General features: G+C 41.4%; 1 protein-coding gene across 2 annotated transcripts; it reads right to left on the bottom strand.

Annotated features, from left to right (window-relative positions):
* Positions 1–2,928: 2,928 nt before the first annotated feature.
* Positions 2,929–14,560, bottom strand: ireb2 (iron-responsive element binding protein 2). Of its 2 annotated transcripts, XM_088298619.1 has the most exons (22): positions 13,426–13,449; positions 13,289–13,331; positions 12,646–12,735; positions 12,386–12,551; positions 11,134–11,271; positions 10,784–11,011; positions 10,015–10,084; positions 9,737–9,920; positions 8,909–9,048; positions 8,649–8,820; positions 8,466–8,566; positions 7,753–7,869; positions 7,515–7,674; positions 7,273–7,408; positions 6,645–6,729; positions 6,271–6,552; positions 5,982–6,086; positions 5,749–5,891; positions 5,525–5,672; positions 4,873–4,995; positions 4,204–4,389; positions 2,929–3,435 (listed from the first exon to the last, which is right to left on the bottom strand). In XM_088298619.1, the coding sequence occupies exons 1-22, from the start codon at positions 13,432–13,434 to the stop codon at positions 3,325–3,327; spliced, it is 2,937 nt and encodes a 978-aa protein (XP_088154745.1). In that variant the 5' UTR covers positions 13,435–13,449; the 3' UTR covers positions 2,929–3,324. The 2 variants fall into 2 exon arrangements, with proteins under 2 accessions (XP_088154745.1, XP_088154746.1); XM_088298620.1 differs by lacking the exons at positions 13,289–13,331; positions 13,426–13,449 and adding an exon at positions 14,351–14,560.
* Between the last annotated feature and the right edge of the window lie 299 nt (positions 14,561–14,859).

The following is a 14,859-nucleotide window of genomic DNA, read 5'->3' as shown; positions in this document are numbered from 1 at the left end:
CATTTCTTTTCTTCACATCTACCGTACGAGGGAGTATTTGGATTCCGCAAAAAAGTCGTGCAAAATTTACGCTGAATCACATAACAAACCCGACCGGCAAACAAATGGAAATTATCATCAGTCAAGAATTTTAAGTTGATTATTTTTTATTTTTTTTTGCTTAGCTAGTTGCTAGCCTTACCAATTAACTATGAAAAAAATTAACACAATTTCTAAGCATTTTTGTCTATTATTCGGATTATTTTAAAGCACAAAAAAAATCAAATCCCCAAAAAGTAAAGATTTTACTTGGAAAGAAATTTGAATTAATGATTTAATTAATTTTGATTGCTAAGTTGGATTGTTGACAACCCAATAAAAGTTGTTTGGTCCACAAAATATTGAAATGTCAACTTGACTGCTTGTCAAATTTGCACAGCCTTCCGAGCAAACGGTGAGAACTCACAAAAACAAAAGAAATTTGATAAATCGTCGGCAAAAAAAATTGAACATACATTCCTGGCTGCTGATGCAAATTTTGTCCTCACAAAGCTTGACTCACTGATTGTAAAATTTGGAAAGGCGGCGCTCTGGAAATGTTCTCTGCTTGTTCATGGCAAACCTTAAAAACAAACAGCAAAAAATCGTGAGTTGCAAATCATTTTCCAAACATTGAAAACATTAAAATTACAATTTCAATCCCTGATTGTTAGAAGTTTGTGTTTTTTGTTTTTTTTGTGAATTTTGCCAGCGTTGCTACCAAGCAAAAAGCACATTTTTTTAAAAATGCGTTTTTCTCTAAAACATAAGCATTGCAAGGAATTGTTACAAACATTTCTGGATGACGACGGGGTTAATGCAACGATGTTAAAATTTGATTGCATGATTTAAAAACAAAAATCATAAAATGTGTTTTGTTTTTAATTCCTTGTTTTGAATTGACCAGACTGTTCTAGCTGCAAAAGTTACAAACAAAAGTTTTTTTTTTTTATATACTGTACAACGTGGAAGACAAATTCCAAGTTACTGATTCATAACACAACAAAGCTAATAATATTTGACCCAGTAAAATTTCCTTTTTTTGGTAGAAATTAATTTCTGAGCTGCAAATATTACGAACAAAGAACAAGTTTTTTATTTTGTGCATATTTTCCTGTGTGTTTCCATTTTGCTGACTGTGAAAAGGAGTATTCAGATTGCAAATTTACTAATTAATTGTTGCAAATGATAATTGACGCTGACATAAAACACCCTATATATATATATATATATATATATATATATATATATATATATATACACACATATATATATATATATATATATACACACATATATATATATATATATATATATATATATACACATATATATATGCACACACACCCCAAAATGGAAATGACACATAATCGAAGAAGAAAAGTGCTTGTAAAGTGAACAATATTTTGTATAATTTTTCTTGTCAAATACTGTTTTGATTTTACTGTATTTTATATAGTTGTTCTTTTTTTTGTTGTTGATTTTTCCCCCCTTCTTGTAAAATGAAGATGCTATCAGAATATGACTTTATAGTATATCTCTTCTTGTAATATTTTTGATATTTTGTTCATAATTTGCTTTTTTTTAGTTTGCTAAGGCTCACGGTGGCCCAAATATTCCTTCGTACTTTTGGACAATAGAACAAGCATGACCTACGTTAAATGTCAAACAAGCATTTTTTTTTGTTTCTTTTTCTTTTTCATTTAAAAGCAACATAAGTGATGTGACCTATTGAAGGAAACATGCTGCACAATCGCAGCGAACGCAGAGAAACAGCCTGACACAGAAAATATATAAAGACATTTATGGATAGACAGATATACATTTATATCCAGATTATGATGATTTTCTTTTCCAAGTCTCATCTGTAGTAAAAGACGTCCGACTCTGAGTTATGAAGTCAAGTGAAGAAAGTTTTTGACAGCTTTAATTTCCCTCACTTGACGAGGAAGCTTTGCTTCCCGCTTCTTTTAACGACATTTTACGTTATTTTTTTTCACCGAGGTTGGCGCTGAACAAAATGTGATTTTAAAAAAAGTTGACCAATGTGCATCTGTGTCATGCAAATTTACCGGGAGAAGAAATCAAATAAAAGTTGCACTGTTTACACTTGGATATTTCATTCACAACATGGCTCTCGTGTCGTATTTATTTCTTCTTTTTTAAATTACATTATCAGTTGTTACTACATTGTCGGCATACCGAAACTCATCCACATTATTGATGTTATGCGTATGAAAGAAGTGAATTGTTCACATCCTCCAAAAATTATCTAAAAATATATAATATTAACGACAGGCCACTTCGAAAGGTTAGGAAGCAAGTTTGAAAATGTTGAGCACACTTTTTTTTTAGAATGGAAAATAAAAATGTAGCAAAAGTTTGGAGACGTCATACTTGTTTTTTGTTAGATGTTAGAAAGTATGTGGTTAATTTGGTCTGAAATGTTAATTTTTTTACCAAAATTTGAATTAAAAAAAAAAAAAAATAAATATTTCTCATTGCCTTGCTTGAAATTTTGCCATGACTTAAGTCATGGCTTGCAACTCGAAGAGGCGAATGACGGACGGGTGGTTGGCGCACAGCCACTTCAAATGCCTTTCAGCAAACCAAAAAGAAATTTGGGGACGGCTTCAGTCATACATTTAAATGTATTGTGATGGTTGTACAAATTATATTAAAGATGAAAACAAAAAATATCTACTTCCTGCACTGACCTTTAAGCACCACATTTGATTTTGAAATGAAGTCAGACGGGCCTGATCATTTGTCGGTTTTTGTCGAGTTTTCCATGAATGAGACAACGCCACATTATTGCTGGTGTAATTACAAGTTATTACCATATTACGTACGGTTGCATGCGATTATGATTCGCAGCTCCAACTGTGATCTCATTTAGCAGGACAAGGCCACTGGAGATGTGACTTTATTTTCCAATCATTAAAAATTGCTTCAAAATCTCTATGCTGCACGTAAAAACAAACAAGAATGCCAAAAAAAAAAAAAAAAACAGCCAGAAGGCAGAATAAGACACTTGTGCATGAGTCACACACGACGGGTTGACGAAATCACAGTTAGTTGACAAACATGGACAAAACAAAAACAAAAAAAGTGTATCCATGACGACGTAGCTCAGTATTTTGAGTTTTGTCAACAAAGTCCAAATAATTCCGGCCAACTTGGGGAAAACAAAGTATCTTCTAAAAGGTCCTCATATCAGTCAGTCACGCTAATAAAGCGCGACACGCGGCCTGGCGTCCATTCTGGCGACAAGCCAAGTGTCCAAACAAGTCCGGTGAGCGTCTTTCAAAGCATTGTCCGCGCAACGTATCTCAGGAGGCCTCCGTGCCGGAGGAAGATGACGTCCAGCTCGTTGTCCAACTCGGCCGTCACCGCAAAACGTTTGCCGTCGCTCGTCTGAAACAAAATAACGACAATATGACCACGAGCGTTCTGCTGCAGAAAACGGACGAATGCGTGACCAATTCACCGGTCAGACAATATTTATCGGTAGCTATTAGGCCATTTCAAAATAATACAAACACGTTTTTAAATCAGAAGAACATTTTTCTAGAGGATGTTTTTTTGGGGGGTTGGTGATTTTGAATTTATAACACAGCTATAAACTACAACACTTGGTAAATTCCATACTGCGCAAGTTTTATAGGTCAAACAAGAATGAAAAATCTCTCAAAAACCTGAAAAAAAAAATATCATCAAAATTATATTGAACTCATAATGCTATCCGATTAAAAGTTTCATTGATCCATTAATCCACAGGTGCCAAACACACGGCCCGGGGGCCAGATCTGGCCCGCAACTTCATTTTATGTGGCCCGTGAAGGGCAAATCATCCTGTTTCTAGCACATTTTCTTCACATTTCACAACATTGAGATATGAGATATTCCCATTAATTTGTTACCAATCCTCACCTTTTAAAATGAATTGACAATTTATTTGGAAAAAAGAATTAATTAAAGGCTTCTGATTTCAAAACTGCCTTTACATGAATTAGTTGTGATAACGTAAAGTGATCATACATTTATTTGGGTTCACAGTCTTAATGGCGCTTAGAACGACCATGTGGCCCATCCACTCAAGGGAGTTTGACACCCCTGCATTAATCGGCAATTGGAATGAGTGTTTTTCAAACTATCATGGAGTGTATGAAAATGGCGTCCTGCCTTGACGGTGAGCTGCTGGCTGGGCGCGAGGCGTTGCGGCAGGCTGACGCTGAACCTCTCGGTGCCGGCGAGCTCCAGCGTGTCGGCGTTTTGTTCGGCGGTGAATCGCAGCGGCAGGATGCCCGCGCCCACCAGCTGCTTCTTGTGCAGACGCTCGAAACTCTCGGCGATGACGGCGCGGACGCCCTGCAAGAGGACACGCCAACGTCAACGCGGGATGTACGCCGCAACAGCACTCGTGTGGCCCTGTTTTGGAGTCTTTCAAGTTTACTCGAGTATTTTTAATTGGACTACTTTTCAACATGCAATATGCAAACAGTTTTTTTGTGTCGAGGTCAGTAAAGTGCTTTAGAAGTAGAGAATTGAAGTCGAGAAAGAAACTGAAGTTCATCTCAACTCATTTTCCGTATTTTTGAGGAAGCTTAACCTGTAAAACCAAAACATTGAAAAATAGTAAAACGGGTATTGTTTATTGTCATACATCTTAATATATTGAAAAGATAATCACATATTAAATCTCAATATTGAGGGAAAAAAATGAAAACAGATTTTTAAAAGTTGAGTAGGCCACCAAAATAACTTGTTAGGTGCATCCTTTTTCATCCAAAATGCATTAAGGACCCCTGTGGTGACCCCCATGCCCCTCCCTTCCCGCGCATGTTTTTGTACCAGCAGATAAGGTCCTTTGGCCACCCAATCGCGGGAGCTTCCCGAGCCGTAGTCGTTCCCGGCCAGGATGATGAGCGGAACGCCGTCCCTCTGATAGCGCTCAGCTGCTTCAAACACGTCCAGCTGGGTGCAGCAAGAGAAGGAAAAGATTTGAAAAAAAAAAAAATAAATAAATAACTGTACACGCTCACAATGGCAGTGCAGCAGATTCTGTAGCCACCCTGAAAGAGGAAAGTCAAGCGAAACATTTGACATTTCTATTCTTTTGGGGTTTTATAAAAAACAATGCATCTCAAATGACTTTGATATTGTTTACCCCTGCCAATATTGGGGGGTCCAATGGATGTAAAATCAATTTTTCCCGTAATAAAGAAAAACAGCAATGTTTTGTATAAAATAAAAAAAAAAACCAAACAGGTGCACCTTTGAGGGGCGTGGCCTACCCCTTGCAAGTGTTGTCATTTTCTAATTGTCCTGCTCAATAAATGTCTGAAAATGCTAACGTGCCACTCCTTGCCCACAAGTGAGGGCATTCCAGTATCTTCATTTTTATTTTATTTTTTTTTTTATTTCTCATCATTTCATCTGCAGTTCGGAAATTAAAAATACGCCCTGGCGATGGCTCGGCAAACCTACGAGGTTGTGCGCTCACCGTTTGCCCCGAGGGAACGTGGAGCGTTTTGGGCCCGCCTTTGCCCACCAGTCGATTTTGGAGCTTGGCGCTGGCGAACGTGCCTCGGGTCATCACGGCGTCGTTGCCCCGCCGGGAGCCGTACGAGTTGAACTCCCGAGGAGTCAGCCTACGGTGCAGTTTCCTACAGTTTAGGATTCGCATTCCGGTTGTAGAAAATGAATTTCTGGTCGCCATCAAGGCACCTTTTGCTGATCAGGTACTTGGCGGCGGCGCTGACCCGGGCGATGCTGCCCGCGGGCGAGATGTGGTCGGTGGTCACGTTGTCGCCGAGGAAGAGCAAAGCGTGAGCGTTGTCTATCGACGAGGTGGGCGGGACTTCTTTACTCTTCAGACACAAGCAGAGGAGAGGAGAGGTGTCGCGCACGTTTTTTGCTTGATCAATGCACGATGATGATCGGCGAGGGCCCGCCCTTACTAATTTGCTGAAGAACGACGGCGAGCGGATGTACGTGGACTTGGCGTCCCAGGGAAAGACGAAAGACTCAGGACACTCGATGTTGCTCCAGAATGTGTTCCCTTTCTGGAAAAAAGAAGGAAGAAGTTCACTTTTTAGGATTAAATAGATGAAATATATGCAGTATATGGAGAGGGAAAACTAAAGTGTATAAAGAAATAATTTTTTTTTTTTCATTAAGCACAGGAGGGAAAAGCAATAAAAAAATCTGAAATGTTGAATTGTTCAGGAAGGCAGCAGGCGTCCTTACCACCATCCTGGCCTTGAGATCCTGAAAGATGGAGGCGATGACGGCGTCCTCCTCCGTCTGCTGCACCTCGTCCCTGGACGGCCAGATGTCGCGAAGGTACAACTCCCTCCCGTCCGACGACACGCCCAAAGGGTCTTTCTCAAAGTCGATGCCGACGGTGCCGGCGATGGCGTACGCCACCACGAAGGGCGGCGAGGCCAGGTAGTTGGCCCGGATGCAGTCGCATAGACGGCCTTCGAAGTGCCTGTTGCCAGACAGGACGCCGCACGCCACCAGGTCGCCCTGCAAGGATTGGCCGAGGTGTCATGGCGGCTAAAAATCAAAACTCACTTAAATTTCATATAAAAATCAAATAAAAAAAAAAAAAAAGTCACCTGTTTGATGGCATCCACCACATTTTCTGGCAAGGGCGCCGTGTTTCCGACGCAGGTGGCGCAGCCATAGCCGATCACTTCAAAGCTTTAGTGTGGGGGGGGGGGGGGGGGTAATTAAAAAAATCACCAATTTTGGTATCTTATGATATTATATGCACCAATAATGTTCGAGGGGTCAGAACTCTGTTCAAAACGTGATCCACTTCCGGCCTTCCTTTTTCATGATCCCCACAAAGGAAATTTACTTTAGTTCAATTAAAAAAATTCAAGAAGCATAAAACACCCCAAAAAAAATAATAATAATATATATATATATATATTTTAAATGTGCACCGGCACTCCTTTTTTCCTTTAATCTGAATAGCCCAACGGCACATTTGAACAACGCTCGCAGCGCCTTTCCAAACACACTCGCAGTTAGGCAATGAAGATTTTGCGCTTGGCTTAAAATTTTCCCCAAATAATTTCTCTGACAAATACGCCTTTTTTTTCTGCATGATGCATCCAAACTCTGGATCGACAAAAAAACGCATCATGAACGATTATCATTCCTTTTTTTTGGGGGGGGGGGGGGATCTTTATGGTCTCGTTGAGGATAATTCCCATCTTCCGACTGTCCATACGTTACCCGAGCTGGCTGAAGTAGGGCAGCACCCCGCTGGCGTTGAGGTAGTGCGTGGCCATGCCGCTTCCTGGCGCCAAACTGGTCCGGATGTACGGCTTGACCAGGAGCCCCGCCTCCGCGGCCTTCTTGGCCAGCAAGCCTGCCACACACGCGGCAACATCAAGTCCCAAAACGCTTCAAAGTGGCGATCGGTGCTTGTGGGGGGCAGCGGCGGCGGCGGCGGCGGTCCCGTTGCCGTTGCTTACCTGCCGTCAGCATGACGGAGGGGTTGCAGTTGTTGGTGCAGCTGATGACCGCGGCGATGACCACCGAGCCGTGGGCCAGCTGGTACTCCTGACCGGCGTGCAGGAAGGGAACCCGGACGCTCTGCTTATCCTTGGAGATATTGAAGCCTCGTGGCCCCAGCTGCGAGTCGAGGGGGAGTCGTCAGAGGTGATGATGTCGTCGGCGTGAGAGAGACGGAGGAGCAACGAGGCTTTTTACCTTCTCGTCCAGGCAACTTTGAAATGCTTCTTTCATGCTGCAGACGGCCACGCGGTCCTGCGGCCTCTTGGGCCCGCTGACGTGCGGCACCATGGAGCTCAGGTCGATTTCGATCACCTGCGCACAAAAAGGAAGGGCCCGATCGCGGTTGAGCTTGGGAAAATTTGGATTCAAGTTGCGTTTGTGCAGCCCGCTTTTATCCATTCAAAGGGGGGCGGCCATTTTGCCACTTGAAGGTGACATCACAGATGCTCAGGTAACGACCAATCACGACTCAGCTTGGGAATGTCACATGACCAAAAGTCAGAAAATTGATTTCAGACTCAACTTTTTTTTTTCATTTTGAAATTGCTGAAAGTGATTTCTTGTCAATAGCTTTTGACATTCTTGTACTCATGGACGCGCAAACTGTTCCGAATGACAACATTGAAATCTATTTTTTGGCTCATCTCATTTTATTTTATATGTTAATATCTTATGAGATACTTTTCTTTTTATAGGTTTAAATTAAGCAGCCAGTCATTAAAGCAACCAATGTTTTAGAATTTATGAAGCATAACAATTTTTTTTGAATTAATATTGTCAATAATATAAACAATTTGACATATTAAATCCCTCCTCCTGTAGAATGTTCCAGTGCCTTAAACGTTTTTTTTTTAAATCCATGACATCACAACTTTTACATTTGCTACAGAGTGCTTGAGAGTCTTTACCTCAGAATACTGCGGGTCTTCTGTGGGGTCCTCATAGCTTCTAAAGAGCTTAACAGCCTTCAGATAAGACTCCAGTAACTCGAGCTTTTCTTGAGAAAAGTCTGGAAGCAAACGGACGGAAGCGCGTTCAACACGGCAAGCAATGCGCAGAAACTTGCTCCAAAAGCGCAACGTCACACTCACGTGTCTTTTTAAAGTGCTTAATGGTGACCTGGTCGACTGGGAAGAAGCTGACGGTGGCGTTGTACTCGGGGCACATGTTGGCGATGGTGGTCCGGTCGGGAGCCGACAGCTGCGACACGCCGGGTCCGAAAAACTCGACAAACTTGCCGGCGATGGCGGCTTGTCGCAAGTGCTGCGCGACAAACGGAGCACATGAGCGCGTGCCGTGAGAGAGGCGCACGGGTACAGCGAGGACAAGCATGCCGGCAGATCCTTGAGACCTTTGTGATACCGAGGACGACGTCGATGGACGTGCTCAGAGGGTTGATGGAGCCCACCAGTTTGCAGCCCACCACCTGAGGAAGCGTCAGCGACACGGGCTGGCCCAACATCACCGCTTCCGACTCGATTCCGCCGACACCTGGCAGGCAGCGACATTTTGGTTTTTTTTTTTGGGGGGGGGGGGGGCTTGGGCTACTCATGTTGACTAAGAAGTAGCCACTGGCACAATATATTTTATTTCCTCTTTTTTTTATTTTTTCAAGACAACGCACATGAATCAGCAGAGCAAACAACAAGGCATCCATTTGCGCACTGTCGCTTTTGTTTTGATCCATCCCTCCTCCTCCTGTCTAATTGCTCACCCCTCCCCGCTCTGCTCAACAAGAAGGAGGGGGAGGGAGTTCATTTGATGCAATTAACTTCAAAAAGGCGTCTTCTTCACTCAACTCTGGAATCCGCCAATTTTTTTGGGGACTTTTTAAAACCACGGTAAACCATCAAACCGGCAATCGGGACATGCCTCCATGTACCTCAAGGCAAAAAAAAAAAGGACAGCAACATAGCCCCCTATATTCTTGTACTTTATAAAAGAAGACAGTAATAACTTAATTAAATACAATTTAAAGGAATAAATCAAACTCGTATATCATTTTTACACTGTGAAAAAATGTAGGTAAGTTCAAATAAATAAGACTAATGTAGAAATTCAATCACAATTGGCCACTCGGGCCTGCAGAGTAACTCAAACCTAAACTATGCTCATGTCAACAAGCCGCGTCACACATCAGCTCGTTGAAATCCAAATGACAAGAGGGAGGTGTAGTTACCCCAGCCCAGGATGCCCAGGCCGTTGATCATGGTGGTGTGCGAATCGGTGCCCACCACGCTGTCCGGGTAGATGAACCCGCCGCCAACTTGGATGACTCGGGACAGATACTCTAGATTGACTTGGTGGACGGCACCGACGTCGGGAGGAACGACATTCACATTCTTGAAGGCTTTTGAGCACCACTGTGATGAAAAAAAAAAAAAAGAAGAAAAAACATACGGAAAGTTTTTCAGGGTGGTTTCTTGTGTTCCAGGACATTCTGAACTCAAGATGAACCTTAAAGAATTGCAGTCTCTCTTTATTTCTGCTCAGCTCCATTTCTTGATTCTTCACTGATGTATCACCTCTGCAGAAGGGGACATTTCAAAGCACATTCGCCGATTCAGCTTCTTCACGGCTTCAATTGATGCAAAAAGTTTTGGACATGCACATGATACATTTTGGAGAATTTCTGTTCCTCTGTAAAAGTTGTGATGCATTTCATGTTCTTCCTGAAATTTCCCCCAAAAGCTAAAAAACATTGGCACTTTGATTTACGAGTGATGCGACCCACTTTCTAAAAATGCTTGATGCTGTTTATGGAAATCTGCTAATATTTGGGGAAAAGACGTCAATTTCAGCTTCTCATGCAATTTTCAGCTTTTAAAGTTAATATTTTTATCAACAAAGAATTTGATAACTTCATTATTTTTTTGACATACAATGAACACATTTGAAAACGAGACAAAAGTACATCACAAGTACGCAGGACTGACGCTCCTCTGCCTGTATTCTCGAACCAGAATGGAAAAGCTTCTAAAGTCGACTAAGCTCAGGCGTGCGTTACACGCTACTGCCCCCTGGTGGCAAAGTCGCAAAAATGCATGAACTCATGATACACAGTTGAACTCTTTCCATTCTATTATGTTAAGATGTGTGACTATAAGTTTTTATAAAGTACAAAACTAATGAGTGTTATTTTTCTCATAAAAAAAATTTAAACACGTTTTATTTGTTTTATGGAGGCCTGAGATGGACGAATGTCTTTTTGTGAGAAGACACTTACTCAGAAACCGGTTTCAGGTGGAAGGGGCAGAGGAGCGGCGTGTTCTCGATCTGCTGCAGCGAGGCGTGAGTTCGCCCCCCCGTTGACGAAGGCGGTTCGTTGCAGGCCGTTTTGTTACATGGACCCCGCTGGCCTCCGCAGTGGGAGCCTCCTCGCGGAAGAGGCTTGGAAGGGGGCGGCCGCGAACTGCCTTCCCCTCCGCCGGGGTTGGGAGCGTTCTGGATGGCACTGTGGACACAAGACACGGATCGCGTTCATCTCCCAAAACAACACGTGGACGAATTCCAGGAAACAGAAATGGATTTGTTGTGGTTTGCGAGAATAAAAGTGTGACGTGACGGCCAAGCCACCATTTGCTGTAGTCTTTTTGCAGACAGTGGTCCACAATGAGGTCTGTGGGGCATTTGGGGTTGACCATCTTGGGGTCGACGCCGTGTTTGAGCATGGCGTCCCTCATGGCAGCGAGGTCCACCATGGCGGGGATCCCACTATTAAAAAAAAAAAAAAGGAGGCTTATTATTATTATTTGTTGCATACAAATTATTGAGTCACTGGAGTGACAAAGTAAGTTTGTACTTTTTTACTTTCCATGCCTTTTTCGGAAAATGTGTGGGTCGGCGAGTTGTTTTGAACTTCCTTCCTCCTGTGATGTAACAGAGAGGCTAATTTGCATAAAGGCATCGACTGTTCCTCATGATAAGTCCGTCCGATCGTTTTAAGGCTGTTTTACACTTTGGCCAGCTACGCAAATTTCTAAAATTATGATCGGATGCACTATTTCCCCATGACCTCTTCATATATCACCAGGAGGATTTTTCTGCGGGAATCGGTACAAATGAGGTCGGAACACAAGACAGATCTCACGGCTGTTTCAAGCTCCCCATTATTTTCTTTGAATGAGCACGAACGGTGGCGGTGCCTTGAAAGAATATTTGAGCTAATATTAAAGTCCGTTTGGCAGGCAGTTACGAATTATTTAAAATAATGTACCTTCAAGCACTTTGGTGCCACTCCCAATTAAAAAAAATGTTGAGTAATTAAAAATGAGTTGTCTAACTAAACATCAAATTAAGGAAATTACATTTTGGATATTGCAAACTAACAAAGACCTTTAAGCGAGAAATATGTCAACATGAAATTTATTGACAAATTTAAACATTAAACAGAATTAACCGTAAGTCACAACTGGTTTAAAAATGTCAATTCTATTTGCTATTTATGTTTCATGATGTGCAATATTCTCAAATGCTATTTTATTTTAAAGATAAAAAAAAAAAAATTTCTTTGTTGAGTTTTAGGGCGAAGCTGAACAAATCCATGACATTTGCATTCATTTCGATGTGAACAGACGATTTGAGATGAGAGCGTTTTGAGTTAAATTCAACTCTTGTCGCAATGCAACTTTCAATCGATACATTTAAATTCCAATTTGTTAAACACGAATCAAATACGAGACACTTTCAATGTATACAAACATAATTTACAAAATGTGTTTATTTGAATTCATCAGAAGAGATCGGAAATATTTATTTCTGCCGGCGGTACGGACAAGTCAGATTTGAAGCGAACAGGAAAGATGCGTCATGAGCGCAGTCAACTCACGTGAAGTCCTGCAGGAGGACCCGCGCCGGCAAGAACGGCACCTCTGTGGAAGCCTGCTGCTTCTCCCAGTCCAGAATGTTCTGGACGTCTTCCACGGTGACGTAAAAGCCATCGCAATTCCGGATGGCCGCCTCCAGTAAGACGCGGATGGACAGAGGCAGCTTGACTTCAGGGGGTAAAGATAGATTTTTTTTTTTAAAAGGTTATAAGGTACCCATTTGATCATCTGTCAATCACAATTTGGTCTTTGACGGACTCACCATATCTTGGATCGTTTAATTTGTGCGGGTTGAAGAACTTGAGGCCTCCATCGTTTGACAGCACGTCAATTAAATGGCGATATGGGTGCTCTGCAGCAGGAGAACAAGAATTTAGAACGGTAAAAAACAAAACAAAAAAAAAAAAACACAAAAAAACAGATCAGTGTCTGATAATCTGGCTTCTGCCACATTTCACGTTTCAAATGTAAAAATATAAAATTGGATTTGTTTAGGAATCGTAAAATGGAACGAAATGCGCACATTTTTTGTTTTTATTCCGTTCCAAATAAAATACTGAAAAGTGGGAAGAGCAAAATCATTCACATCAGTGTCGCCGACTGACGTGTCCTTCTAATTTCTTAAGAATCAAATGCTAACGTATATGACTCATGATAGGAATCGAAAATCAATCAAAGCGAATCTTGAATCGAAGCAAATTCATCAAATCAAAACCACCATGAGACTGTGTATGTACGGCTGTTCCGTTCTTCTAAATGTATTTTCTCTCTACTCAACTGGCATTACAAATTAATCAACACTTAAATCAACTCTTACACAAGAAGTGTTGTTTGTTTGTTTACATTTATGTCTGTTTAAGTTCAAACGGCATAAGTCACTCTTGCCATGGTACAAGTAACCTTACCGGTTTTTGGGCCACAGTTCGGTACAACTCCGGTATGCCTTATCTGCATAAACAGAAATACTTTTTTTCCACTATCTCTCTCTCTCTCTCATACTGCAAGTTTCCCCTTTTTGGAGACTAATAAAAGCCATATTTACCTGGATCATAAATATCTTTTTCTTTTTTTTTTGCTCATCTGCAAAAACTAAGATGCATTATGTCGTACAAATACACATCTCCTTTAAACACAGCTATTCTCTCTGTGTATCCTTGAGAAAGTCCATGTATTAGACAATACAATCATTTGCACGTTGCGTCAAATAAACAGCTTGGACGACGAGAAATCCTTGACACGCTTTTGGACCAGCCAAGCCAGGCAGTTTGAATGCTCATCTCGTTATGTTAACGTGTGGAAAATATTTACCAGGTTCATTTAATAAGAAACTTTTTCATGTTGTATTTAAATAAACGACCCTTCCCCAGCCGATGAAACACTAATTACCACGTTATAATTAAATGGAAAAAGACAATCAAATTGAAGATTGGAAGGAGGGGGGATAAAAACATAACGTGTTCTCTGGTCATTGCATTTTTATTTTTCCAGCAAACGACGGTTGAAAAACAAAAAAAAAACGAGTCCGAGTGATAACTTCAAATTGCCGATGAGTGACATAATGAAAGGACCCCCGATTGTCAACAGTGTAGGCGGCGGCTAGTGTTAGCTTACTAGCCTTATCATCAAACCCATTCGCTTGCTACTTATCGCGCAGCTGGTGCAACGACAGGCGGCGGTGATAAAGCATCGCCACAAAAAGGGAAAAGACATACGACAGGGGAATTACTCAACACAATGCAGCGAACTAAGTTAGAGTGAAGTGAAGTGTGGACAGCGCTACTGGCTAATTTTAACACTCGCTTGGCTCGACAGTCACCAAGCTGGCTGTGGATTTAATAACATTAACCAAAGGCGCAATCTCGTTTTAAAAATAAGAATTGGAGCCGCGTGATTGCGGATGAATGTGGGAGTAGGTAGAGACAAAAGCTCGGGGCGTGCGCGAGAAGAATAGGAAGGCTCCTCATTACCTTTGACTATGGACGTGAGCGCCATGATGACTTATGAAATCAACACGACTCATCCTCGCTATCCGGTGGCGACACCGAATGGACCAATCAGAAGGCAGGGAGGTTGCGGTAACGCCCACCGGTCTGGCGTCTTCAAAGTAAAAGTGATTCGGAAGTTGGGATCCGTTCAAATAAAAGCATTCAAAAAACGAAAAAGCCAGCCAATCAAAAAAAAAAAAAAAAAAATTATGTAAAAATAACCGAAAGCGAGTGCATTTTCTCCACCCCCATCTCCCAGGTCCATGAAATTTACATATACCGTGCACAAAATACTGGACCGTGCACTTTTTGAGTCAAATGTAGTTGACTTGACACAAAATGTGACGAATAAATAGATCGACGAATAAATATATTATATATATGAAAGCGCTATATAAATAAAGATGTATAGATGTATAGTAAATAAATACTTTTAATTTAGGAAACTTGTGAAATTTTCCCTGATGATCCATTTTAGTTACAAGCAACGT

This window comes from Idiotropiscis lumnitzeri, chromosome 6 (assembly GCF_059441095.1).
Source record: "Idiotropiscis lumnitzeri isolate Australia: NSW breed Sydney's pygmy pipehorse chromosome 6, RoL_Ilum_1.0, whole genome shotgun sequence".
Lineage (NCBI taxonomy): Eukaryota > Metazoa > Chordata > Actinopteri > Syngnathiformes > Syngnathidae > Idiotropiscis > Idiotropiscis lumnitzeri.
The sequence above is the reverse complement of the archived record's forward strand: the minus strand, read 5'-3'. Positions and strand labels throughout refer to the sequence as shown.

Coding starts and splice junctions, on each gene's coding strand:
- ireb2 (XM_088298619.1), bottom strand. Junction 7,409..7,514: donor CTCCGTCATGCTGACGGCAG/GTAAGCAACGGC, acceptor CGTGTGTGGCAG/GCTTGCTGGCCAAGAAGGCC. Junction 6,087..6,270: donor ATCTCAAGGCCAGGATGGTG/GTAAGGACGCCT, acceptor TCTTTTTTCCAG/AAAGGGAACACATTCTGGAG.